The 27,561-nt window shown below is 39.0% G+C and overlaps 1 protein-coding gene and 3 non-coding genes across 4 annotated transcripts; 1 reads left to right on the top strand and 3 right to left on the bottom strand.

Moving 5' to 3' along the window:
• Nucleotides 1-1,565: 1,565 nt before the first annotated feature.
• On the bottom strand, nt 1,566-9,817 carry LOC103516294 (glutamate--cysteine ligase). Its single transcript, XM_017446989.1, has 12 exons — nt 9,799-9,817; nt 8,642-8,683; nt 8,186-8,406; nt 7,736-7,852; nt 7,080-7,267; nt 6,640-6,811; nt 5,913-6,110; nt 5,024-5,141; nt 3,761-3,957; nt 3,053-3,234; nt 2,051-2,194; nt 1,566-1,821 (listed from the first exon to the last, which is right to left on the bottom strand). Exons 1-12 carry the CDS (start codon nt 9,815-9,817, stop codon nt 1,566-1,568), a joined length of 1,854 nt encoding a protein of 617 aa, XP_017302478.1.
• A 9,608-nt stretch (nt 9,818-19,425) lies between these two features.
• Nucleotides 19,426-19,497, top strand: Trnap-ugg. The gene has a single exon. It is a non-coding gene; the product is annotated as a tRNA-Pro (tRNA).
• Nucleotides 19,498-24,053: 4,556 nt separating this feature from the next.
• Nucleotides 24,054-24,125, bottom strand: Trnap-ugg. Its single transcript has one exon. It is a non-coding gene; the product is annotated as a tRNA-Pro (tRNA).
• Nucleotides 24,126-24,791: 666 nt separating this feature from the next.
• On the bottom strand, nt 24,792-24,863 carry Trnap-ugg. Its single transcript has one exon. It is a non-coding gene; the product is annotated as a tRNA-Pro (tRNA).
• Nucleotides 24,864-27,561: the final 2,698 nt, after the last annotated feature.

The raw sequence follows: 27,561 nt of genomic DNA, 5'->3' as shown, positions 1-27,561 counted from the left end.
GTGGTAAACCCACGCCCTCCTGTTTACCAGGCGAGCGCCTTGACCACTACACCACCGAGGCAGGTGGGAAGTGAACATTATCCTTTCTACATAGCTACTGGTTAGGATCCTTGCCTCGGCTAACTAGGGTTCTCCCAGTTTTCTAGTCCCGAATACAAATCGATCATCGTGAGGATCTCTGTTCTTTCAGTAACTGCCTGCTAGCTATACCAGTTTGTTCTATCGCTCTAAACAGTTGTACTGTTTCAACAGAGCTCTAGGGAGTCTACGGTTTTCGACTCTTAAAACTTTGAACAGATATCAGGGATCCAAGGTCTTGGCGGCAATTCCTTCCAAAGGTTCGTGGGAAATTGGGCTTTCTTCGGAAGGAGAGTGAACATTTATGTTATCCCTTCTAGCTACGCTGATTCAGGTTTGTTCTATCGCTCCAAACAGTTGTACTGTTTCGACAAAGCTCTAGGGAGTCTACGGTTTTCGACTCTTAAAACTTTGACCAGATATCAGGGATCTAAGGTCTTGGCGGCAATTCCTTCCAAAGGTGCGTGGGAAATTGTGCTTTCTTCCAAAGGAGAGTGAACATTTATATCATTCCTTCTAGCTACGCTGATTAAGGTTTGTTCTATCGCTCCAAACAGATGCACTGTTTCCACACAGATCCAGGGATTTTCGACCCTTGAAACAGTTATCAGGGATCTAAGGTATTGACGCCAATTCAATCCAAAGGTTCGTGGGAAATTGTGCTTTCTTCCGAAGGAGAGTGAACATTTATATCATCCCTTCTAGCTACGCTGATTCAGGTTTGTTCTATCGCTCCAAACAGTTGTACTGTTTCGACACAGCTCGAGGGAGTCTACGGTTTTCGATCTAAGGTCTTGGCGGCAATTGCTTCCAAAGGTTCGTGGGAAATTGTGCTTTCTTCCGAAGGAAAGTGAACATTTATATTATCCCTTCTAGCTACGCTGATTCAGGTTTGTTCTATCGCTCCAAACAGTTATCGAATCATTTGAGTTTGTCAAATTATTCGACCCGGACCGGGAATCGAACCATTAGCTCCTGGACGAGAAGCCAACGTATCAACTATTCGACCAAAGAGGCGGCCAGAGAAGTGTGTTGTAAATTTTCGCAGATTTGTAGAAGCTTAAACCATCTTTTGGGAACTGTTGCCCCTACACATAATCCTCAGAGTGTGCTTTTTGAGTAAGTGTTGGAAGCTTGGAAGTTTTAACTTGATAAATTTTCAAGGCTCTACATGGACTCGAGAAGAAGGCCAAGACTGAGATGGTTCGACCAAGTAGAGAAACACATCAGAAGCCTAGATTAATTTTTTTTTTTTAAAGAAGTTTGACAGAGGGAACTGTAACTGCTAGGGTCTTATCGTCCCGAAATCGAAGGAAGACAGGATAGGAGGAAAGCCAGCCGTTCCGAGAACGAACATTATCCCATCAGGATAAAATCCGCCCCGGGCGGGAATCGAACCCGCGACCTAGCGCTTACAAGGCAGACGCGCCACCAACCAAGCTAACTAGGCTGGCGATTAGTTTTTGGAAGCAGCAGTGGATAGAAATTCATGGAGGCGCATTGTTGACGAGGCCAAAAACCAGCTTGGTTTCCAATGGCCATGGAGGTAAGGTAGGTCTTGGACTCGGTACCTCGAAATGGTCGGTATCTATCTCATCATTTTGGTTGACTTTCTCGTTGAATAGGGACACGGTGTCGCGTATAAACAGATGAGCTATATGTTGGGATAACATCGGGTCTATGCCGTTCTGAATCAGCTGGTTGTAAATGTCGCGGTCGTAGATCAAAGGCACATCATTGTATCTGTGAAAAAAAAAAGAAATCCATTAAAATCCTGGATTAAAAAAAAGAGAGATTTGATAAAGGGAACTGAACACTTATCTATCCAGGTGTTGTCGTTCCCAAATTGAAAAAGGTCAGGATAAGAGAGAGCCAGAACAAACTGAAGAGGTGCATCTATGTTGTCGAGGCAGTGTACGGTTTCAGTCGACACGAAGCCGAGTATTTGTAGAGACAGCTTTAGATTTTGGACCTAATTGGTCCTGGGGGGACCGGAGGGGCTCTTACTCTGAGACATTTACCAAGGAGTTGAGGACACGGGGTGCGTCCTGTCTGGATATGATGAGACTTGAGTAGCAAATCATACGTGATTTCCTCGGACACGACCGAGTCCTGTCTGTAAAAGAAAATGAGAACATTAGAAGTAACTTTTTTATATACACAGAGGGAACTGTAACTGCCCGGCCGGGAATCGAACCCGTGACTTAGCGCTTACAAGGCAGACACGCTACCAACCAAGCCAATTAGGCTGGCGGTCCGATTTTTAATACACATCTTCAGCACACAGAGGAAAAATTATGAATCCGATCGGACATTATTGTAAGAGCGGAATTACCAAATCAGAATATTGAGATCAATCTAGGATCGAGCTATACTTAATATTATAAATACCCATTCAATCCAGAATTGAAGCCAAGTCCCATGGAGGATTTTTTTTTTTAATAGATCAGTTCCGCTTACTTCGGTGATGTTTTAAAGTCATAGAGCAGGAAAAATGAGGACCAACGGATTTTTTTCCTTTTCTTCTACGACTTCTAGATACCGAGATAAATCGATTTAAAAAATACCAGTAAATCGTGAACTTTGACGTCACGGCATACGCTCTCGTAGGCGATGACGTCATAATTCATGACTCTCGCTTCGTTTGTTTGTGCGCAAGCGTTTCTGCGCATTTTGACGTGAAATCTGCTGTCACAACTCTTTGAACCTTTTCATTAGAACGGCAATTAAAAATTGAATTTTCGACCTTTTAAAGTTACTTTTTCGAAGTTTTTGACCTCAGATTTGTATTTTTCACAACTTTTTACGTGGGAATCGACCTTTTATTAATAATATTTTCCCAATTGCAACTCCTCCGTTTAAGACTACTGAGTTTTATAGTTCGCTGAATCGCTAGCTTTTTCTCTAGACGGCAGTGTTCTTTTGAAGAAGCTCTTACACCTAACTACTCTTTTTCCTTTCACTGTCTACTTACTTGTAGGCTGGATGACTGGTAACAAAGCTTCGAATCCAGGACGCGGTGGTAAGTATTTCACCCGAAGCTCGATTCTGAATGAGCTTCAAATATTGTTGTATGGTGCAGTGTGTGTCTGTGTCTACATCCATAGATATTAGATAGCGAGATATGAGAGGAGCTAGGCCTGGGAATACGCCTTCCTGTAAAATAGAATCATAAAATACGCTCAGTTCTGAATGAAATATAAAATACGTTCCGTTCTGAATGAAATATAAAATACGCTCGGTTCTCAATGAATTATAAAATACGCTCAGTTCTGAATGAAATATAAAATACGCTCGGTTCTCAATGAAATATAAAATACGCTCAGTTCTGAATGAAATATAAAATATTGCTGTATGGTGCAGTGAGTGTCTGAGTCTAGATCCATAGATATTAGATAGCGAGATATGAGAGGTGCTAGGCCTGGGAATACGCCTTCCTGTAAAATAGAATCAAATATACTTATATGTAAAATAGAATCAAATATAATAATGAATTTTCGATCTTTTACAGTTATTTTTTCGGAGTTTTGACCTCAAATGTGGATTTTTCCCAACTTTTTACACTTTTTACATAGGAATCGACCATTTATTTATAATTTTTACCCATTTTCAACTGATCTATTCCTCGTTCTTCTCTTCGATTTCGAGAGGATAAGACCTCTGTTGTTCTATTATCTCTTACCTTTCCATTGATAATTTCATTGATTGTCATCTCTACATACTCCTCGCCGCCATCTTGTTTGATATTTTCATTATTGTTGTTGTTCGTAGCTCCATTGTACTTGGCTTCGTCTGAGCCACTGTATACGCTGTTTCCGTTCATGTAGAGAGGATTGGTTTCTGGAGTGCCATCCATTGGAGGACGCGACTGTTGAGAATCTGAAGGCAAAAAGCGGAGGCGGGAAATTCCTTACCTGGAAAAATTTTTTTTTTTTTTTTTTTTTTTTTTTTTTAATGGTCGATATTGAAAATGTTCTCAAGTCAATTTGCCTCGAATTGTTTGTGAAGCTTCATTCAGGAACAGGTGACAAATATGAATTATTTTACAACTATCACATAAAGATTACCTACTACCCAATGGCCCATGGACGTGTTGCTGAACCGGCCACAGTTCCTAGAACGTTCTGAGAACGTGTGATACGTTCTCATTATTATTAAATCTTTAAAACGGCTTTTTTAAACCCGTCTGTCGGTGAAAAGAACGGTTTTAAAGCAAGTTTAAAACAAATTTTATTGAAAGAAGTTAAAGAAGAACAACTTTAAAACAAATTGAAAGAAGTAAAAGAAGATATTCAACACGTCCATTCTATCACAGCTTAATTTTATTCTAATAATTAAAACATCAATATTTTTTTAATCATACATCGATTTTTACTTTCCTTATCCTATAGGGAGGAAAGTAATATATTTTATATATAAAATATTTTTATGACATTTATAAAATAAATTTTTCTCGATACATTTAACATGAACATTTCACACAAATTCATAAAAAACGATTGTCTTTCGATTTTATCGAATAAATAGCGTGCGTCTTGGAATGGTGGCCATTCTTCCCAAAGGTCCGTTCACAAAAAGCCCACTTTAAGGCTTGGGTGTATCTACGAAAAGCTAAGAGATAAATTGTGCTTTCTTCCGAAGGGAATAATAATAATAATAGTGCTTATTTATACTGCTCGCATAGGACTGAAAAGTCCCTTTACTCCAGCAGTAGGCTACTACTATTATTGTGGTCAAATTCTCAAATTATACTGGCTTTCTCCTATCCTGTCTTCCTTCTCTCTTCGATTTCGGGACGATAAGTCCATAGCAGTTACAGTTCCCTCTGTCAAACCTCTTTAAAAAAATCATTGGTTCATAGGAAGGCTATCACAAATATCTTCCCTTCATAGGAAAGCTTTCTTTACAAATATGACCTGTATTTATAGGGTGCCTTGTATCTTACCTCCAGGTATGCTCGAGTCTTCACCTCCCGTTTTCTTAATGGCACAATCTCGTCGGAACCAGAACTTTTCTCTATTCAACGCATCCCGCTTCTGAGCTCTCTTCATATTCTCATCAACCTGGGGAAGTAACAAATATTAACTTATTTTAATAGACTAAAGGCTGGGTCCACAAAGTACGTGATTGCCCAGAAGGTCACCCATCTGGACAACAACCACGCCCAACGTTGCTTAACTTCAGTGATTGGGAACTCCAACTGGTGCATAACTTGCTATCGCCTCGCCACTGACTGTCAGAAAGTCAGACCTGTTTCCGTAAAAACACGATGGTCAGAGAAAAAGTGGAAGAGGCCGCCCCTAAAATGACCCACCGGATCTAGATAAAATCCGCCCCGGGCGGGAATCGAACCCGCGGCCTAGCGCTTACAAGGGAGACGCACTACCAACTAAGCTAACTAGGCTGGCTTGGAAAGTAAATAAGAAGGTTTAGTGACGGGGCTTTACCCTCCATTTGGCGACGAGCTACTCGCTTACTCACATTACCCGCACCCCGCCTGAGTGGGACTGGGAAAAGCCAGCAGCATGCCATTGTCCAGAAGGTCACCCATCTGGACAACAACCACGCGCAACGTTGCTTAGCTTCAGTGATTGGGAACTGCAACTGGTGCATAACTTGCTATCGCCTCGCCACTGACTGTCAGAAAGTCAGAACTGTTTCCGTAAAAACACGATAGTCAGAGAAAAAGTGAAGAGGCCGCCCCTGAAATGACCCACCGGATCTAGAAAACTACCAGTCCCAAATTACGGGACTGTAGTCCAGGGTACCGGGTCGATTCCCGAGATGAGTTTTTTTTTTTCAGTATAAACAAGGGATATTACTGATTTATTTACCTTACTAATGGGAATGACAAAGTTCAAGTTATAGCTGAGTATAATGCGAGTTAGAAGCACCACGAAACACACAAAGGCCGCGTTTTCAAAGTCTGTCAATTGTGTTTCGCAGGGTCGGAACTCTACACGCCAGCCTATGGAAGAGTTGGGAGGGGGTGGCTTAAATCGCATGGTTTGCCAGTTGGTAGATTGAATGTTCTGTGAAGAGAGAAAAAGGGAAATTAGAAATTAAATGAAAAAAATCGCATGATTTTCTACCGAGTTGGGGTCGAGTGGATCAGGTACAATATCAATGTCTTGTGACGAAGTGTTTCGCACATCGAAGCGTTTGCCCCTTCATGTGAGTTTAATGTCTCGGTCATAGATCAAAGGCACATCATTGTAAAGTTAATTACAGTTAGTTGTAAAGTAACTTCCCGAGATCAATAGGCTGTGTGTTAAGAAAGGAAAATAATTGAAAAATAGAAAATATTGTTTGTACTCCGGAAAAAAATCAAATAGATTGTTCCTTGTTCATAACGTGAGAATAAATAACGTCTTTCCTCTTAAAAGTTTAAAGTTGTTTATTTATTTATTTTATAGAGGGAACTGTAACTGCTAAGGTCTTATCATTTCGAAAATGAAGAGAGAAGAAAGCCAGCCGTTCCGAAAACGAACATTATCCATTCAGGATAAAATCCGCCCCGGGCGGGAATCGAACCCGCGGCCTTTGATAATCAACTCGTACCTCGAAATGGTCGGTATCTATCTCATCATTTTGGTTGACTTTCTCGTTGAATAGGGACACGGTGTCGCGTATAAACAGATGAGCTATATGTTGGGATAACATCGGGTCTATGCCGTTCTGAATCAGCTGGTTGTAAATGTCGCGGTCGTAGATCAAAGGCACATCATTGTATCTGTGAAAAAAAAAAGAAATCCATTAAAATCCTGGATTAAAAAAAAGAGAGATTTGATAAAGGGAACTGAACACTTATCTATCCAGGTGTTGTCGTTCCCAAATTGAAAAAGGTCAGGATAAGAGAGAGCCAGAACAAACTGAAGAGGTGCATCTATGTTGTCGAGGCAGTGTACGGTTTCAGTCGACACGAAGCCGAGTATTTGTAGAGACAGCTTTAGATTTTGGACCTAATTGGTCCTGGGGGGACCGGAGGGGCTCTTACTCACTTTTCTCCATGTTCGGGTGATAGATACGAATCAATACTGTCGTAGCGGCTCTTGGGAATCACGAACCGATTTTTTCGCAGCGGCTCCAGACCTCTCTCTTCCCGCGTGCGGCAATCTACAGAGCCGGAGATTACGTTCCAGCGGCAGTCCACGTCCGTCAAATAGCCGCGGAATATGGGAGATGCGTTCTGAATGAAATATAAAATACGCTCGGTTCTCAATGAATTATAAAATACGCTCAGTTCTGAATGAAATATAAAATACGTTCCGTTCTGAATGAAATATAAAATACGCTCGGTTCTCAATGAATTATAAAATACGCTCAGTTCTGAATGAAATATAAAATACGTTCCGTTCTGAATGAAATATAAAATACGCTCGGTTCTCAATGAATTATAAAATACGCTCAGTTCTGAATGAAATATAAAATACGTTCCGTTCTGAATGAAATATAAAATACGCTCGGTTCTCAATGAATTATAAAATACGCTCAGTTCTGAATGAAATATAAAATACGTTCCGTTCTGAATGAAATATAAAATACGCTCGGTTCTCAATGAATTATAAAATACGCTCAGTTCTGAATGAAATATAAAATACGTTCCGTTCTGAATGAAATATAAAATACGCTCGGTTCTCAATGAAATATAAAATACGCTCAGTTCTGAATGAAATATAAAATATTGCTGTATGGTGCAGTGAGTGTCTGAGTCTAGATCCATAGATATTAGATAGCGAGATATGAGAGGTGCTAGGCCTGGGAATACGCCTTCCTGTAAAATAGAATCAAATATAAAATCAAATACATATGTAAAATAGAATCAAATGTAATAATGAATTTTCGACCTTTTACAGTTATTTTTTCGGAGTTTTGACCTCAGACAGATTTGTATTTTTCCCAACTTTTTACATAGAAATCGACCATTTATTTATAATTTTTACCCATTTGCAACTCCTCAATTCCTCGTTCTTCTCTTCGATTTCGGGACGATAAGACCTCTGTTCTTCTAAATAATAATAATAATAATAATAATAATAATAATAATAATAATAATAATAATAATAATAATAATAATAATAATAATAATAATAAATAAAAAACTTACCATAATAGGGCAGAGTGGGGTCAATTGATCATAGAGGGTTTTGGCCTCACTTATGTTACAAGCCTGGAATGTCACCTGAAGGCAGCAGCACCCCATTCCGAAACCCATAGCGTCCAAATACACATGATCTGGCAACGAAGCCTGCTGACTAACTTTATCCTGGTCTCCATATTGTGATAGGTCTTCTATGAATGGTTGAGGTGTATTGACATCTTTGTAAACTGGAAACAAAATTACATTGTTTACTGGACTAATTAATAGTACAGTCAACCATAGCGTCCAAATAGACATGATCTGGCAACGAGGCTTGCTGACTATCCTGGTCTCCATATTGTGATAGGTCCTCTATGAATGACATCTGGATGGATGCCTCAGTAACTTTGTGAAGGTCCTCCATATTGAATGTAGATAGAGAAATAACTACCTGTGAAGTGTAACAGTTATTTCTCTATCTACATTCCTCTATGAATGGTTGAGGTGTATTGACATCTCTGTATACTGGAAACAAAATGATAGTCCAGTCAAAAATAGGCTCTCGAATTTCTAGATAGACTAAATAGTAAAAAGAAAAAGTGAAAAATATGACCCAATACTGACCGATTTATAACTATTAGTCCAGTAAACTGTAGAGCACACTCAGAAACGGCCCGGCCCTACCCAAGCTGGGTGAAGTTAATGAGAGTAGGCGGTTAGCTTGTCACCAAATAAAGAGGGTAAAACTCCCATCACTTAAACCTTGGCAGTTATACAGTAAGGCCAGCCACTCACTATCAGGTAGACTCTACATGATAGTGTGTGTGCTCATCAGGTATCAAATAGACCTGACATAAGGTGTACCTGTCAGGCCTACCTGATGGTGAGTGACTGGCCTAACGTTTAACCCCCTACCAAACAAAATTTGGGCCCTATTTCAACGGACTTCTGGGGCCTCACTTCATGGAGGTCAATATTAATAATATTGCTACCATAAGGTCAATAAGTAGGTAATCTTGACCTATCCTAACTTCCTAACACATGAAATGTTTACTCTTTGTCGAAATATATTTGAAATATATGCTCTAAAATTGAAATTAAAAGAGATACACGAGAATGTAAAAGAGTTTTCTGAATGTTCAATTTATTACATCATAAAATTCATACCGCAAGAAGAGCGAGAGGGGGGAGGAAGAGTGAGAGAGAGAGAGGGAGAAAGAGGAGAGAGAGGAAGCACCCATCTTCAAAAAAAAAAAAAAAAAAATCATGTCTTGTGACGAAGTGTTTCGCACATCGAAGCGATCAATAGGCTGTGTGTTAAGAAAGGAAAATAATTGAAAAATAGAAAATATTGTTTGTACTCCGGAAAAAAAAAATCAAATAGATTGTTCCTTGTTCATAACGTCAGAATTAATAACGTCTTTCCTCTTAAAAGTTTAAAGTTGTTTATTTATTTATTTATTAATTAAAAGCATGATAACATTAACTGTACCATGTCTACATCTATGAAAACATCAATGTACAGGGTGCGGCGCGGTTATTTACTTTTTTTATTTTTGTTCTTTTAAGATCATTGTATACTTTGGATTTGAGGAAACCTAACGGGGTTCTTAACAATCGCTGCGAAATGGGCAGCATACCTGTGGCAATGTTGGACATGTAGGGCGAAATTTCAGAAATCGCCTCCAGAGTGTATCGTCAATAGCGGTCGTAATTTGAATGGTGGACTCTTCAAACCTTCATAAAATCAAATTTCCCACATGTCTTGTCAATTATTGAGCAAAAATCATCATGTAAGAATAACAGCCTTTTTTTTTTTAATGGAACTTTGAAAAAAGTAAATAACCGCGCCGAACCCTGTATAACATTGATTTAATCATCAATACAGTATGTCTCGAAGTGTCTGGAGGGAGGATACATGTTAAAATAAAAAAAATCCCAATCGTTCAGAACTTTTATAACATCCTATATGTACAACACATGTATACCATAATTACCATATTCTGTCATCATTATATACCTACAGTAATCTACATGTCGTATTTAATTGCACATACATAGAGAACTAGTAGAACAGTTGCCAAACCGAAAGTCCCGAGTTCGATGCCCACCGTTGCCAAAAAAATTTGCACTCGTATTTCGTTTGCAAAAAAATTAATCATTGTGTTGTTCTTGTGTTGACCCAGCACCTCATTTGGAAATGTGTCTATTTTCGCCCATCTGATAAGGGCATACTACGGTTTGGGCATTGGGCATGCTACGACACAGACGCCTAAAGTCCAATATGGCTAGTGATGCACTCTTGGCTAATGGTGTTATTGAGTATGTATACCTACCTACCTACTTGGAAGTCCATTTTTTTTACTTCCGTAATGTAATAGAAAGTCGTGTGATGTTCACACCAGATTTAGACGTCTGTACTCATCGGAAATTATAATCTATAATGAGTCTCATTCATAAGCAAAATATCGGTCGTCATCGTTGCCGTCTTCGTCATCGTCGTAGTGTTCGTCACCGGAGATGTTAGTGGCGCTACCTGCTGGATCCGAGGAACCTGGAGGCAGAGAAGGAAGGATGGTGGTTAGTGATAAAGTGATAAGTGACTTACAAGTGTAGTAGTAGAGAGAAGCTAGAGGAGAAAGGAATGGTGGTTAGTGATAGTGATTTGGACTTATAAGTGTACTCTACTACTGAGGGGTTCTGAGACCTGCATGAAGACCCACGGCCTTCCTCAGGTTTTTTCAGCGTGTAAGATCCTGAGCTAATGTAATAATGTTAACGAATAACGAGGTAAATACATAGATATTCAAGTTAATATCAAATTTTATGTGAGCATTAAAAATGAGTTCCTCGAGTTTCCATAAAGCAGTCAGAGACGAGCAGTAGAGATTCCAAAAGCAGCTGCTACAACTGTCTAAATAAAATTATCAACAATTCAACGGAAAGGATCGTTACTGGATGATACAGACTCTCATATGAAAAAGGTTAGTCGGTTAAAGTATTCTACATTTCTACACAAGTCTAATCCACAAAAGCCACCCTGTTCAGCTTTGAAGTAGCGTATCCTTGTACGTTGGGATTGTTCGGGGAAAGTTAAATGACTTTTTCGTCAAGTGTGCTTACATTGTCTTCAAAGTTTTCTAATGTGGTCGGACCATTATCTTTAAACCGTCTATTTGGATAAGTAAATGGGAAATCTGAAATCTGATTACATTATACACCTCTTTTATTCTTCTTTTACACCACTTTTATTCCTCCTCTGCAGATAGGTTATATTAAATTCAGATTATGTATGCTCCCGTGCTTTTTTACAGGGTGGATGGTTCAAGGTGTGAAATTTAAATTGTGTTTAATGTTCGATTTTATCAAATTACTGTCCTTAACACATTCAACACAAAATGGTTGGCGATGCCAAATGAATTCTTTCACAAAATGGTTCACTTTGTGCCAATTTTCGTGGAGATGACAAATTTCTATCCTTAACAAACTGGTGGAGATGTCAAATTTCTGTCCTTCACTAAATGGTGGAGATAACAGATTTCTGTCCTTACACAAAAATGGTGGAGATGTCAAATTTCTGTCCTTCACTAAATGGTGGAGATAACAGATTTCTGTCCTTACACAAAAATGGTGGAGATGTCAAATTTCTGTCCTTCACTAAATGGTGGAGATAACAGATTTCTGTCCTTACACAAAAATGGTGGAGATGTCAAATTTCTGTCCTTCACTAAATGGTGGAGATAACAGATTTCTGTCCTTACACAAAAATGGTGGAGATGTCAAATTTCTGTCCGTTACTAAATGGTGGAGATAACAGATTTCTGTCCTTACACAAAAATGGTGGAGATGTCAAATTTCTGTCCGTTACTAAATGGTGGAGATAACAGATTTCTGTCCTTACACAAAAATGGTGGAGATGTCAAATTTCTGTCCTTACACAAAAATGGTGGAGATGTCAACTTTCTGTTCTTTTCTGACATCTCTAGCTCTTTTGTATCCTAGTAGAAAATTGATGACTAACTACCTACAGATGTCAAATTTCTGTTCTTTTCTGATATCTCTAGCTCTTTTGTATCCTAGTAGAAAATTGGTGACTAACTACCTACCTACTTGTACGATTTTATTTTTCTCTTTCCCAGTCTCTTACTACTTGTATAAAATTTATTATCTCTATCTCTCTTGCTCTCTCTCTTTCTTTCTTATTCACACTCGTCATTATCTTTATCACTCAATATCTCTCTCTTATTTTCTATCTCTTAGACATTATCTGCCTCTCTCTCCCTCCCTCCCTCTCTCTCTCGCTCTCTCTCTCTCTCTCTCTAATATCTCTCTCTTATTTTCTATCTCTTAGACATTATCTGCCTCTCTCTCCCTCCCTCCCTCTCTCTCTCGCTCTCTCTCTCTCTCTCGGCAGTAATTCCAATCGTCTAGTTATCATATAAATTAAGTGTTCCGGAGTTTATATTATATTTTCTGAATCGAACCCACGATCACAGGATTGTGAGTGCACTCAAGCGTGTAGGCGCATTAGCAGGGCGTTCGACTGTGAAAAGTGATTTTCAACCCATTTTCTGCGTATTATACAATCTCGTTCTCCCCCTCCTCTTTCTCTCTCTCTCTCATTCCCCTCCTCTTTTTCGCTTCTTCTTTTCTTCCTCCCTCTCTCTCTCTCTCTCTTATCCCCCATCCTCTTTTTTTATCTTTTTCCCTCTTCTTCTTTTTCTTCTTCTTCTCTATCTCTTTTCTTCTTCCCTCTCTCTCCTTTTCCCTTCTCTTTTTCGCTTCTCTTTCTCTCTCTTTCTTTCTCTCTATCTTATCCCCCTCCTCTTTTTCGCTTTTTCTTTTCTTTTTCTCTCTCCTTTTCTCTCCCTCTTGGGCGTTCGACTGTGAAAAGTGATTTTCAACCCATTTTCTGCGTATTATACAATCTCGTTCTCCCCCTCCTCTTTCTCTCTCTCTCTCTCATTCCCCTCCTCTTTTTCGCTTCTTCTTTTCTTCCTCCCTCTCTCTCTCTCTTATCCCCCATCCTCTTTTTTTATCTTTTTCCCTCTTCTTCTTCTCTATCTCTTTTCTTCTTCCCTCTCTCTCCTTTTCCCTTCTCTTTTTCGCTTCTATTTCTTCTTCTCTTTCTCTCTATCTTATCCCCCTCCTCTTTTTCGCTTTTTCTTTTCTTCTTCTCTCTCCTTTTCTCTCCCTCTTCTTTTTCCGTTTCTCTCTATCTCTTTTCTTCTCTCTCTCTCCTTTTCCCTTCTCTTTTTCTCCTCCCTCTTCTTCTCTCTCTCTCTCATCCCCCTCCCCTTTTTCTCTTTTCTTCTTCTCTCTCTCTTTCAGGTTTTTATTTCTTCCTCTCTCTTTCTCAGTTTATTTATCTCCCTCTTTTTCTCTCTGTCTCTCTCTCTCTCTTTTTCCGTTTCTCTCTATCTCTTTTCTTCTCTCTCTCTCCTTTTCCCTTCTCTTTTTCTCCTCCCTCTTCTTCTCTCTCTCTCTCTCATCCCCCTCCCCCTTTTCTCTTTTCTTCTTCTCTTTCTCTTTCAGGTTTTTATTTCTTCCTCTCTCTTTCTCAGTTTATTCATCTCCCTCTTTTTCTCTCTGTCTCTTTCTCTCTCTCCTCGAACTTTATTATTTGCGAATTTCTTTTCTCGCTTCTGATTCTGACAAGTGCTTCAATTTTCCTTCTCATCCCTCTCACTCACTCAATTTACCTTCTCTCTCTCTCTCAATGATTTATTGTGCTTGCAAAATAATTATTTTAAAAATAAAAATAATAAGTATTAAATAATTGTGGTTAAAAAAAGGAGTTCTTATGTAGGTAATACATATATTTGCAATTAACATGCGAGTGTACAATTTTCTTGTCGATTGGGCTTCGAACCCAGGACCTTCTGCATGTCAAGCGCTACCACTGGGCTAACCATTACCCTAATAGGCCCTAGGGTTAATGAGAGTCGGTTAGGTACAGATATCCTAACATTCTCTTTATGCTTGCGGTGCCTCTTGTGACACGGTTTGTGATTGAGACCCAATTATCAGGATTAGACTGAAGAATCCTCACACTAGTGAAAAGGTCTTAAGAAATCAAGTCCACAGGTCCACTTAAATGTTAAAACTACCCTAATAGGCCCTAGGGTTAATGAGAGTCGGTTAGGTACAGATATCCTAACATTCTCTTTATGCTTGCGGTGCCTCTTGTGACACGCTTTGTGATTGAGACTCAATTATCAGGATTAGACTGAAGAATCCTCACACTAGTGAAAAGGTCTTAAGAAATCAAGTCGACTTAAATGTTAAAACTGCTAGCCTAGTTAGCTTAGTTGGTAGTGCGTCTGCCTTGTAAGCGCTAGGCCGCGGGTTCGATTCCCGCCCGGGGCGGATTTTATCCTGATGGGATAATGTTCGTTCTCGGAACGGCTGGCTTTCTCCTATCCGGTCTTCCTTCTCTCTTCTATTTCGGGACGATAAGACCATAGCATTTACAGTTCCCTCTGTCAAACCTCTTGAAAAAAAAAATAATAAAAATAAAACTTAAAACTCTGCCCACTACAGATTAACTTTGAAGTTCGGAACTTTCACCCATAATTTTTCAACAATATCCATCATTTCATCGTCCCATTGACGATGAAATGAAATTTCCCTCCCCTCTTCTCCCTTCCTGTCAATTTTTCCCCCTTCGATCAAATCTTTTCCCCTTTTTATCAAATCTTTTCCCCTTTTTATCAAATCCACAATGATAACAATAAACGCAGAAAGTATCAACAGTTTAGAAATAAATTGACATCATTATGATTCAAATTCTGTTTAAGGCATAACTTCCTGAATTCAAACAATCCAAAACTTCGAACCCCGAACCCTTCTATATTAAATAATAAAATAATTATAATATGAATCCATTGATTTCTCCACCACGAATTATGACACTCTTCAGTCACACTGGAAATATAAAAGGGAATTAAATAAAAGTGTTACCTACCTTTAAATTTATTAGGTATCTATGTAGAGAACATCATAGAATCACTCGTACTTACATAGGTAATAGAGGGAAAATATTTTTTTTTTTTTTTTTTTTTTTTTTTTTTTTAAAGAGGTTTGACAGAGGGAACTGTAACTGCTATGGTCTTATCGTCCCGAAATCGAAGAGAGAATGGGGAAAATAATTAAATTGAATCGAAACACAACTTCATTTTGTATTGACAAAGGTTAGATCTCTCTCCAAACGCTTACAAAAACTTCTGTTGTTCTTCTTAATTAAAATACTTAAATCTTATTTATGCTAAATTTTTCTTGCTTATTTTCTTTGACAGGTACCTAAGTCTCTTTAACCTTTTTTTTTTCTTCAAATTCTTCTGTTGGTTCAATTTGAGGAAAAACGGCCGGAAACTTGAAACTCTCTTGCTTGAAGGAGTAGTTTCAGCTTTAAATCAAGTCCCGAAATCAAGTTCATTTCAAACAACTTTTAAGTAGTTTCAGCTTTAAATCAAGTCTCAAAATTAAGTTCATTTCAAACAACTTTTAAGTAGTTTCAGCTTTAAATCAAGTCCCAAAATTAGGTTCATTTCAATCAACTTTCAAGTAGTTTCAGCTTTAAATCAAGTCCCGAAATTAAGTTCATTTCAAACAACTTTTAAGTAGTTTTCAGCTTTAAATCAAGTTCCAAAATTAAGTTCATTTCAAACAACTTTTAAGTTTCATTGAAGAGGTCCGACAACTTAATTCAGTACAACAACAACAAAAGCAACAACTTTCGGAAAAATACATTTCCTCCCTTAACCCTTTTTGAATGACATTTTCTTTGCCTGTCATCAGCTCTCTCTCCCTCTCTCTCTCTCTCTCTCTCTCTCTCTCTCTCTCTCTCTCTCTCTCTCTCTCTCTCTCTCTCTTTCCCTCTCTCTCTTCCCCAGAGTGAAGGATTGTGAACAAGAAGAAAAGGCTGAAGAAATTTGTATGGAAAAATAGGAAGTGAAATTTATAGTAGGTAACACAAACTTTTTAGCTTTTAGTAAGATAAAAAAAAAAAATCTAAACAGTTTTTATTGATATTTTAACAGTTTTTATTGATATTTTAAATGTATTTCTGAAACATTTTTGACAAAACCTGTCAAGATAATGTTCCGTCCTTTAGTATTGGAGTAGGACATTGTGGGAACTACCTATAGGTACATCAGTATAATAGGATGATCCTCTTAATAAATTTTTTTTTTTTTTTTTTTTTTTTTTAAAGATGAGTGTTTCCCCCCCGTTTTTTTTTCGTAGCGATGAAACAACTGCTACATTGGACGCTTGTGGTCTGTGTCGTAGCATGCCCATCCCGTAGTATGCCTCTCATCAGATGGGCGAGAAGAGACACAATACTTCCCATTTAGGTGCTGGGTCAACACGAGAACACCAGAAAGTAACCCGTTGAAATATTTGCAATAGAAAAACGAGTACAATTTTTTGTCGATGGTGGGATTCGAACCCGGGACCTTCTGCATGGCAAGGTCCTTTGCGGTGCTTCTTGTGACACGGTTTGTGATTGAGACCCAATTCTCAGGATTAGACTGAAGAATGCTCACACTAGTGAAAAGGTCTTAAGAAATCAAGTCCACTTAAATGTTAAAATTTCAGCCCCAAAATATTCAGGGTGGGTGTGACAGTTATACAATCGGAGGTGATACCTAAAAGAAGAAGGGCCCATTATAATAATAATAATGGCCTGGGGACGATATATATATAGGGTGTATAAGAAAATAGTGGGCCGTTCTCTAAATAGCATTTTATAAATATTTATTGTGGTCAAATTCTCAATGTAAGAGGTTTGATAGAGGGAAATGTAACAACGGAGGTGTTATCATTCCGAAATATCCACAAAAGCCACCCTGTTCAGAGTGTTCAGCTTTGAAGTAGCGTATCCCTGTTACGTTGGGATTGTTCGGGGAAAAGTTAAATGACTTTTTCGTCAAGTGTGCTTACATTGTCTTCAAAGTTTTCTAATGTGGTCGGACCATTATCTTTCCAGAGAGAGAGGGAAATTATCTTTAACAATTTCTCCCCCGCAAGCTCGCCTCGGATTGGCTCGTCTTTCCTCCTCCCTCCACTCTTTTCTCCCTCTTCCCTCCCGACTTTTAGCTTTTTTCCCTCTCCAAGAGTTGCGTCGCCATGGAAACCATATCTTGTGTTCATATTGTTGACATTCCGAAATAGGAGAGAGGAAGACAGGATTTTTCAAGAGGTTTGATCCAGGGAACTGAAACTTCTAAGCATCTGAGGTCTTATCTTCACGAAATAGAGAAGAGAAGAAAAGGCCTGTTTTTCATTCCTACGCCGCATCGATGCGGCGTCACTTGACGTTCACTCTGCGTCAGGAGTGGGGGTAAAAATTGTAATAACTCAACAACCATGACATCTAGCGGACAAATTACGAAACATTTTTTTCATCATATGGAAACTTCCCTCAATACAATTACAAAATGGCGGAACTGAAGCTACTCGAGAGTCGCATCAGGGTTTAAGACGCAGCGTCGACGCTAAAGGAGAGGAAGTGGAATGAAAAACACGCGTCACTTCACGTCGGGTTCGCATCGCACCTGCGTCGGAATGAAAAACAGACCTAAAGACAGGATATCAGAAAGCCAGCCATTCCGTATGAACCTCATCTGTTAAGGACAAAGATCGCCCAAGAGCGAATCGATCCCGCAACCTAGTGCTTACAAGGCAGGCGCGCTACCCTCCGAACTAACTATATAGGGTGGTTCAACTACTGTCGTCTCCGGTACCCTGTATAAAGAGGAAACGTAAAAAGAGACGATTCTTATACAGTTGAGGGTGGAGGACATCTTTTTTTTTTCCTGAAAATCATCAACTCGGAAAATTGTTTCCAAGTTTTCTTCTTCTTCCTCTTTTCTTCACTAAAAAAAAGAGACAGAAGAGACAACAAGATATCATTGAGAGAGAGAGAGAGGGGACAGCGGATGAAAGAGGGGGGAAGAAAAGGAAAGGGGGAAAATCAGTCACCCTTAACAGAGATATTAAGTGGAAGCTTTTTTTTACAATTTTTCGGAGGTGGAATATTTTTTTCTTCTTTGCACTTTGCATGAAAAAACAACATGATTTTTACACGTTTTTTTTTTTTTTTTTTTTTTCTTCCTACATTATTTTCTTCCTTAATTTTCAGCTTATTATTATCTACTTCCACTATCTCTGATTTTTTCTGCTTTTTTCTGTTTTCATTTCTGCTTCAAAACTTTTACTTTATAAAATAGGTATCTACATCTATCCAGGTGGTAGTTTTGATTTCAGGGAGCCACATTTCGCGAAGCCACCTATTTTGCCCCTTCGCACACAGTTTACACTTTGAACTCTAAAGGTAGAAACATACTACTGTTAAGTCACGTGAGCTCACGGCCTCACGGGAAGTCTGAAAGATGAAGTTCAAAGTTCTCCTATAATATTGTCGGTGATTTCGTTCATGCCAGTTACACTCCCCTCACGTCACGTGCAGTGATGGTAGTGTGTTTCTAGGTTTTACCTTAATCATGGTTCCGGCCAATTGATTGATGTAAATTACAACCGAGTGGATTCTGTTTAGCACATTGCATATCTGTATTTCTCTCACCTCCTACATAATCTGCAAAACATACCTACCTATGACCTATTCATATTTAGATAATTACCTTTTTTTTCCTTTTTTTTTTTTTTTTTTTTTTTTTTTTTTGAGGTGACTAACATCTTAGGTCTTGCCCCGTTGTCCTGTTTACGTAACGTTCCTTTGGACACAGGATCAGTTTAGAATAAAATCCGCCAAGGGCGGAAATCGAACCCACGACCTAGCCCTTACAACTTCTTACAAGGTAGACACACTACTTTTATTGAACGGCTCGGATCCGGCCCACGATAGTAATCAGGGAAAGGACATTTTCAATCAGGGAAAGGTTACAAGCATTCAATTATGCAATATGCTTTCTTAATGTCATTAAAATTCCTTTCTTTTTTTCCCCAATCAAAAATCTACTGCTGAACAACAAAGAAAAAAAATGTTGTAAAGATTGGACTGGATTTTTCCGTAAAAAAAATCCACCCAAACCCATCGCATATCCACTCAACCCATAGCACGAATCGTATAATGGGTGACGATAATTACCTACCTACCTAATGTTGACGTGTTAATGTTGTGGTTTGGCGACATGTCTACACATTATGTATTATGTAATGTATCTTATGTATCCGATTATCCACCTATGTAAACATACTTGGTCTGGTTGACATACCTGATGTTAATGTCATTTACATATCGTGGCCCGTTGGTCTAGGGGTATGATTCCTGCTTTGGGTGCAGGAGGTCCCGGGTTCAAATCCCGGACGGGCCCAATTTTTTTCTCCTTTTTAGAGAAGATAATTTTGCTTATCGATATCGATCCTTTTTGTTTAGAGGTTTTTTTTCAAGAGGTTTGACAGAGGGAGCTGTAACTGCTATGGTCTTATCGTCCCGAAATCGAAGAGAGAAGGAAGACAGAATAGGAGAAAGACTACTGTTCCGAGAACGAACATTATCCCATCAGGATAAAATCCGCTCCGGGCGGGAATTGAACCCGCGGCCTAGCGCTTACAAGGCAGACGCACTACCAACTAAGCTAACTAGGCTGGCTATTTAGAGGTTTAGTCGAGGTTTTATAGAGAGAACTGTAACAACAAATTTCTTATCGTCCCGAAATCGTAAAGAGTAGAACAAGATATAGGAGAAAGCCAGACTTTCCTAGAACGAAACTTATCTAAACCCGGCCACTCACTCACTATCAGGTAGACCTGACAGGCGGACCTTGTCAGGTGTACCTGTCAGGTCTACCTGATAGTGAGCAGCCGGCCGTCCTAACTTGACGTTTGACTCAAATTATGTTTTTGATAAATTTCGCACCGGGAGGGAATCGAACCCGTAGCTTAGCGCAAAAATCGAGCAACCATTTTAGGTGGTTAGGGAAATAGGTAATTTGTTTTGGATAAATTTCGCACCGGGTGGGAATCGAACCCGCAGCTTAGCGCTTGTACAAAAATTCGAGCATCCATTTTCCGTGGGTAGAGGGAAATAATTTGCTCGCTCGTTAGGTACATAAAAGGTTACTCAATTATTCACTAATGATGAAAAGCAGGCAAAATCCGTCGGTGTATAAAGTGAAAACAAACCATAACGAGAGAGAGAGAGAGAAAGGGAGAGAGAGAAAGTAGTAAAATGGAGGCAAGAGGAGGAGAGAAAATAGGAGAACGGAAGGTAAAAGAGGAGGATAGAGAGTACGGTAAAAGTACCAGAGAAATGATACAGAAAGAGAAAGGAGAATAAGTGGGTAGAAAAGGAGGAGGGCGGAAGCCAAAAGAGGAGAAGGGGAGAGAATAGGGTTAAAACACCCGAGAAACGACATCGGAGGAAAGGGAACCGAAAGGAGGAAAGGGAGAAGAAGAAGAAGAAAGAGTTCTTCAAGGAGAAGAAAAGAGGAAGTTGAAGGAGGAGGAAGAAGAGGAGGAGAAGAAGAAGAAGAAGAAAGAGTTCTTCAAGGAGAAGAAAAGAGGAAGTTGAAGGAGGAGGAAGAAGAGGAGGAGAAGAAGAAGAAGAAGGAAGGAATGGAAATTGAGAGGTCAATTTAGAGAGAAAACGTACAAGACGACCCTTACGTACGGGGACAGGGTTGAAAATCATGTACCGAATAAAAAGAAGGGTGAGAGGAAGGTAACGGGTCAGATTTGAGAGGGGTTTTATCTGGAAAGGTGCAAGGGTTTTCATGTGAGAGCCATAGATTTGAGCAGTATAGTGAACTGAAGAAAATCACCCTGAAGAAAAAAGAAAAACTGAAAATCACCCCTAAAGGGGATTTAGCAACAAAGGCCACTACGGGCTCCCCCAAAAGCCCAATGGGGTCCAAAATATAATGTCCAAATGGATCCTTTAGGGATTTAACATGTTTACAAAATTTCATCGAAATCGGGGGAAAAAGTTTGTACCTAAGACCTTTTAGAACTTAAAAATGAGCTTTTGGAAGGAGAAAAAAATCGTAACAAAAAATAAGAAAATTTGAGAATTACAAGGATCATCAGTCAAAACAAACTTGGTTTTATTTACAGTAGCACATAATTATAAATTTATAACTTACAAAATCATCATTACAATTTACTGAATTTACAAAATCTCAGAACTTACAAAATCATCATTACAATTTACTGAATTTACAAAATCACCATTACGTATACAATTTATAAAATGAGAGTATAGTACAAAAGATGAAAAGATACACAAAAGAGATGAAAGATAGCTGTTCAATTTTTACAAAATTTTCTCTACAGATTATCTGGTTTACCTCTTCAGAAATACATATCTTGAAATTCACTGTTTATTTAACCTCCAATCTATGTACATACAAGTCATACATGTTCATAGGTTCAAATTTGGGATAGCTAACATATCATATCATACACAAAAAGCTCACTCTGAGGCTTAGGTGTAGGGGCAACTGCCCCAAAGGATGGGTCAACCTTATACGAACACCAACCTTGCCAATATCCACCCTTGTCACCATCAAGTTCCAGATTACCTTTTGAAAACTAGAGAAAATCTAATAACATTAAAGTTGAAGAGGAAAGGGTTACCAGATGAGGGAAAAATGGCGCGGGAGGGGAAAAAGTTAGACGAGGGGAAACAACAGCCTAGAAAATGGGACAGACATATTAATGAATTGAAATAAAAGCTCACAAGCACGAGGAAAATGCTAATGCTGACAGGAGGGAATTTTAACACGAGAGGGGGGAATTTAACAGAACCCGTTCCCACCCTATTTTCTTCCCACGGGGAGGGGCGGTTCTCTCCCCGTGGGAAATGGAAACAACTTTTTCAGTCCTGTTGATCTTTGAAGACTTCATTTTTACACCTTTTTTTTGAGAAAAGTCGGTCCACGTTTTTATAAGCCTATTCGTTTGTGTTGATTTGTTTTACAGGAATTGTCTTTTATACCGCCAAAATCCTTGGTCATGTCACAAAATCATCGTTTATGCCACAAAAAACATCTTTTCTACCACAAAAATCATCATTTCACACCATCCATAACCTGTATAGAACAAAAATACCTAGCAGGAAGGAAAAATTCACAGAATTCATGTAATATGAGCACGATGACTTCATCACGGAGGGAGAGAGAGAGAGAGAGAGAACGCAGTGAAATGAAAAATGGGAGATAAAAGGGGAAAGAGAAGGAGGGAGGGAGAGAGGGAGCATTAGAGGAACATTTTCGGTACCTTGATTTGGGAAGGGAAAGCGGAAGAGAAAGGGGAAGGAACAAAGCCAGGAGAAGGGAAGAGATAGAAGGGAGAAGTTAGGAGAGAGAAAAGTAGGAGGAGTAGGATAAAGAGGAGAGGGACAAAAGGAAGGAGAGAAAGCCAGAGGAGGGAAAAAGGAGAGAGAGAAGAGGGGAATAGATCAGTTGCGCTTACTTGGGTAATGTTTCAGTCATATTAGAGCAGGAAAAATGAGGACCAACGGAATTTTTCTTTTTCTTCTACGACTTCTAGATCCCGAGATAAATCGTTTTAAAAAATACCGGTAAATCGTGAACTTTGACGTTACGGCATACCCTCCCGTAGGCGAAGGGAGGGGCGGTTCTCTCCCCGTGGGAAATGGAAACAACTTTTTCAGTCCTGTTGATCTTTGAAGACTTCATTTTTACACCTTTTTTTGAGAAAAGTCTGTCCTCGTTTTTATAAGCCTATTCGTTTGTGTTGATTTGTTTCACAGGAATTGTCTTTTATACCGCCAAAATCCTTGGTCATGCCTCAAAAAACATCGTTTGTGCCTCAAAAATAATCATTCATGTCACAAAATCATCTTTTCTACCACAAAAATCATCATTTCACACCATCGGCAATCTGTGTACAACAAAATACCTAACAAGGAGGAAAAATTAACAGAATTCATGTAATATGATCATGGTGACGTCATCAGAGTGAGAGAGAGAGAGAGCGAGAGAGAGAGAGAGAGAGAGAGAGAGAGAGAGAGCGAGAACGCAGTGAAATGAAAAATGTGGAAGGAGGAGAATAAACGGGGAGTTACAGAAGGAAGGAGAAGAAAGAGGACTAGGAAGAAAAAGAGGAGAGAGAAGAGGACGAAGTCAGGGGAGGTTAAAATTGTTATGGGAGAAGAGAAAGTCAGAGGAGGGAAAAAAGAGAAGAACCAAAAGAGGGGAAGGAACGAAGTTAGGGGAGGTACAAGTAGAGTGGGAGGAGAAAAAGGAGGAGGGGGAAGAGACGGCTTTAATAATTAAAGCGTAATAATAATTTCAGTGAACTCACTGTTCTAATTGGTTACATTTGATAATTGATTGTAGTTCGCTAATCCCTGTCGTAACACTGTGGGAGGGGGTAGGGAGGGGAGGTACGGGAGGGAGGAGAGAGGGGAAAGAGTATGGAAAGGAGAGGGGAGTGGGAGGAATTAGGAGGGAGTGTATTATGGCAGGATAGAAATTTTATACCTAATACGTTATACATATTCGTACTATGTATCGGCTCATTTTGAGTTTGAGTTAACATTTGAGAGAGAGAGAGAGAGAGAGAGAGAGAGAGAGAGAGAGAGAGATTTGTAATACGGTCTGGGGAAATTTTCCGATTTAAAATTTGTACTTAATTAGTCCTATTAGGTAGAAAAAAAAATAAAAAAAATAAGTAATAATAAATTTGCTGTGGTAAAAGCTTCTTTTTTTGTAGTTACTAGTATCACAGTTTTACTAGTAACCTCCTCCTCCTCCTCCTCCACTATGTATTTCGTCAACTCTTTAAAATTTTTACTCCATTCTTTGGAGCAATAGACCCCCTGCCCTCATCAAGATCTACAGATCTTTTTCTCAGGAAGTGTCGCCAAGCAATGGTCGCTAGTTATTTTAGTTCCCAAAAAATTGGGCCCGTCCGGGATTTGAACCCGGGACCTCCTGCACCCAAAGCAGGAATCATACCCCTAGACCAACGGGCCACAATGAATATTTAAGACAGAACAAGACCATATAAAATATAAATGGTAACATAAAAAACATGTGTTGTGATAAGACAGATGACGTCACGCAAGTAGATCACCCACAGGTGATAACAGTCATGCTAAACCAGATTCCAGATACCTATACTGGTACCTGAAACCATAGGCCATAAGGTGTCCCAGAAACACAGATACGTAAATGCAACTTCTCAAAGTTGTCTATCAAGTTTCTAGACTCCTACTATTTCACCGTTTTAGACTTTTAGAGAGTCATTTAGGTCAGCTACTTTTAAAAGGCAGGAGGAGGGAAATAGGTAGAGAGAGAGAGAGAGAGAGAGAGAGAGAGAGAGAGAGAGATTTGTGATACGGTCAGTGGAAATTTTCCAGTTTAAAATGTGTACTTAATTAGTCCTATTAGGTAGTAAAAAAAAAATAAGTAATAATAATAATGATAAATTTGCTGTGGTAAGCTTCTTTTTTTGTAGTTACTAGTATCACAGTTTTACTAGTAACCTCCTCCTCCACTATGTATTTCGTCAACTCTTTGAAATTTTAACTCCATTCTTTGGAGCAATAGACTCTCTGCCCGCACTAAGATCTACAGATCTTTTTCCCCGAGAGTGCCGCCAAGCAATGGTCGCTAGTTATTTTAGTTCCCAAAAAATTGGGCCCGTCCGGGATTTGAACCCGGGACCTCCTGCACCCAAAGCAGGAATCATACCCCTAGACCAACGGGCCACGATGGATATTTCAGACAGAACAAGACCATATAAATGGTAACATAAAAAACATGTGTTGTGATAAGACAGATGACGTCACACAAGTAGATCACCCACAGGTGATAACAGTCATGCTAAACCAGATTCCAGATACACTCTAGATTTAAATAAACGAATTCGCGAGTGTTTTTACTAGCCCTAATCTTTTACGAACCCGTTCACGCCCACGTATACGTAACAGTATGAATTGATGTACTGAAGGAATTCACAGCTACTTCAGGGTATAATCTATCTATATTATTTTCCAAGAGGAAAAAAAGCAGAGGAGGCATTTTTATTTTCTAATGTGTGTTAGGGTGGAGAAGGTTTGAGGCTGTGAACAAAACTCACCTAGGAAAAAAAGAAAAAAAAAAAATACGGGGTGTGCAAAATTCCAACAGACGCTATTAATTCCTTTATGGATTGAAAATGGCTCTGAAAATTGGTAAAATTTGGACAAACCATTCGAGAGATATGGCAAATACAGAAATCTTTTTCTACATATTCTTGGAAAAAGTGGATTTCTCAGCTTTCTGAAAATCCATTTTTCTGTATTTCTATTCCTGTTTTGACGTCTCACAGGAACTTTCTACATGTTCTTGGAAAAAGTGGATTTCTCAGCTTTCTGAAAATCCATTTTTCTGTATTTCTATTCCTGTTTTGACGTCTCACAGGTTCTTCTCAAAGCATAAAACTCTATGCTCAACCACGTCACAAGCTATTTGTCCTTTTATGTTCTGGCATTTCTCTTGTGAATACCTTAGTAACAGATTTTCCATACAGAACTGTGGACATACGGGTAGTAGATGTTATCATAGACAGATATGGGAAAAGGAATACAGATATAAAATTTGAATAAAATAACAACAAAAATATTCTTCTGATTTGCTTCATTCTTTCCTTTCTTCATCGTAATCTTCTTCTCCTTCTGTTTCTTATTTTTCTCCTCCTTCTCTTCCTCTTTCTACAAGCTATTTGTCCTTTTATGTTCTGGCATTTCTCTTGTGAATACCTTAGTAACAGATTTTCCATACAGAACTGTGGACACACGGGTATTAGATGTTATCATAGACAGATATGGAAAAGGAATACAGATATAAAATTTGAATAAAATAACAAAAATATTCTTCTGTTTTGCTTCATTCTTTCCTTTCTTCATCATAATCTTCTTCTCCTTCTGTTTCTTATTTTTCTCCTCCTTCTCTTCCTCTTTCTTCTTTTCCTCCTCCTTCTCCTTATTGTTTCATCTCCTTCTTTGTCTTCATCTTCTCCTCTGTTTCTCTCACCTTTTTTTCTCACATTTGCTCTTCCGCTTATTCTGTTCCCTATATCTAACGTCATGATCCAGAACGTTTGCAAACAGCTTTACAGGAACAAAATATGCGGATGCGGACCCACTCGCATTGCCGATAAAGAAATCCCTACCATAACCATGTCATTATTATTATTACTAGCTGAATTCCGTCGCTTCGCTCCGGAATCCCGCTAGTTCATCCCGAGGCATGGCCAAACTTGTGGAAAAGGCATGGCCGAACTTGTAGTTATCAAACTAAAAACATAAACGAAACTCAAATATTAGGCGAGCGAGGAAAAGTTTTCTATCCCGCAGTCTCTGCACTCTGTGTATTTCTTATGGAGATTTCAGCGATCAAAAATTGATCATATCTCAGGATCGGTGTAGATTTTCGCAAAATCCTTTCTTATTGCACACCTAGACCATAAAAAGAATATTCCTACCAAATTTCAGCTTTCTAGGTGGTGTGGTTCTCGAGATAGAGCGATCAGTGTGTGAAATGTGAAATGTGAACTGTGAATGAGTGAATGGATCTTGTTCTTATAATATAAGACTAGCTGAATTCCGTCGCTTCGCTCCGGAAGCCCGCTAGTTCATCCCGAGGCATGGCCAAACTTCTGGAAAAGGCATGGCCGAACTTGTATTTATCAAACTAAAAACATAAACGAAACTCAAAAAGTTGGTCGAGAGCGGAACATTTCTCTCCCGCAGTCTCTGCACTCTGTGTATTTCTTATGGAGATTTCAGCGATCAAAAATTGATCATATCTCAGGATCGGTTTAGATTTTGGCAAAATCCTTTCTTATTGCACACCTGGACCATAAAAGGAATATTCCTACCAAATTTCAACTTTCTAGGTGTTGTGGTTCTAGAGATAGAGCGATCAGTGTGTGAAATGTGAAATGTGAATGAGTGAATGGATCTCGTTCTTATAATATAAGATATCTTATATTATAAGAACGAGATCCATTCACAGTTCACAGTTCACATTTCACATTTCATAGTTCACACACTGATCGCTCTATCTCAAGAACCACAACACCTAGAAAGCTGAAATTTGGTAGGAATATTCCTTTTATGGTCTAGGTGTGCAATAAGAAAGGATTTTGCGAAAATCTAAACCGATCCTGAGATATGATCAATTTCTGATCGCTAAAATCACCATAAGAAATACACAGAGTGCAGAGACTGAGGGAGAGAAAACTTTTCCTCGCTCGCCTAATATTGAGTTTCGTTTATGTTTTTAGTTTGATAAAAATACAAGTTCGGCCATGCCTTTTCCACAAGCTTGGCCATGCCTCGGGATGAACTAGCGGGATTCCGGAGCGAAGCGACGGAATTCAGCTAGTAAATCTTATATTATAAGAACGAGAACTCATTCACA

Source organism: Diaphorina citri, unplaced genomic scaffold, assembly GCF_000475195.1.
Source record: "Diaphorina citri unplaced genomic scaffold, Diaci psyllid genome assembly version 1.1 scaffold1539, whole genome shotgun sequence".
Taxonomy (NCBI): domain Eukaryota; kingdom Metazoa; phylum Arthropoda; class Insecta; order Hemiptera; family Psyllidae; genus Diaphorina; species Diaphorina citri.
The sequence above is the reverse complement of the archived record's forward strand: the minus strand, read 5'-3'. Positions and strand labels throughout refer to the sequence as shown.

Coding starts and splice junctions, on each gene's coding strand:
- LOC103516294 (XM_017446989.1), bottom strand. Junction 6,111..6,639: donor TAGATACCGACCATTTCGAG/GTACGAGTTGAT, acceptor CTCTCTTCACAG/AACATTCAATCTACCAACTG. Junction 5,142..5,912: donor TTGTCATTCCCATTAGTAAG/GTAAATAAATCA, acceptor TTACTTCCCCAG/GTTGATGAGAATATGAAGAG.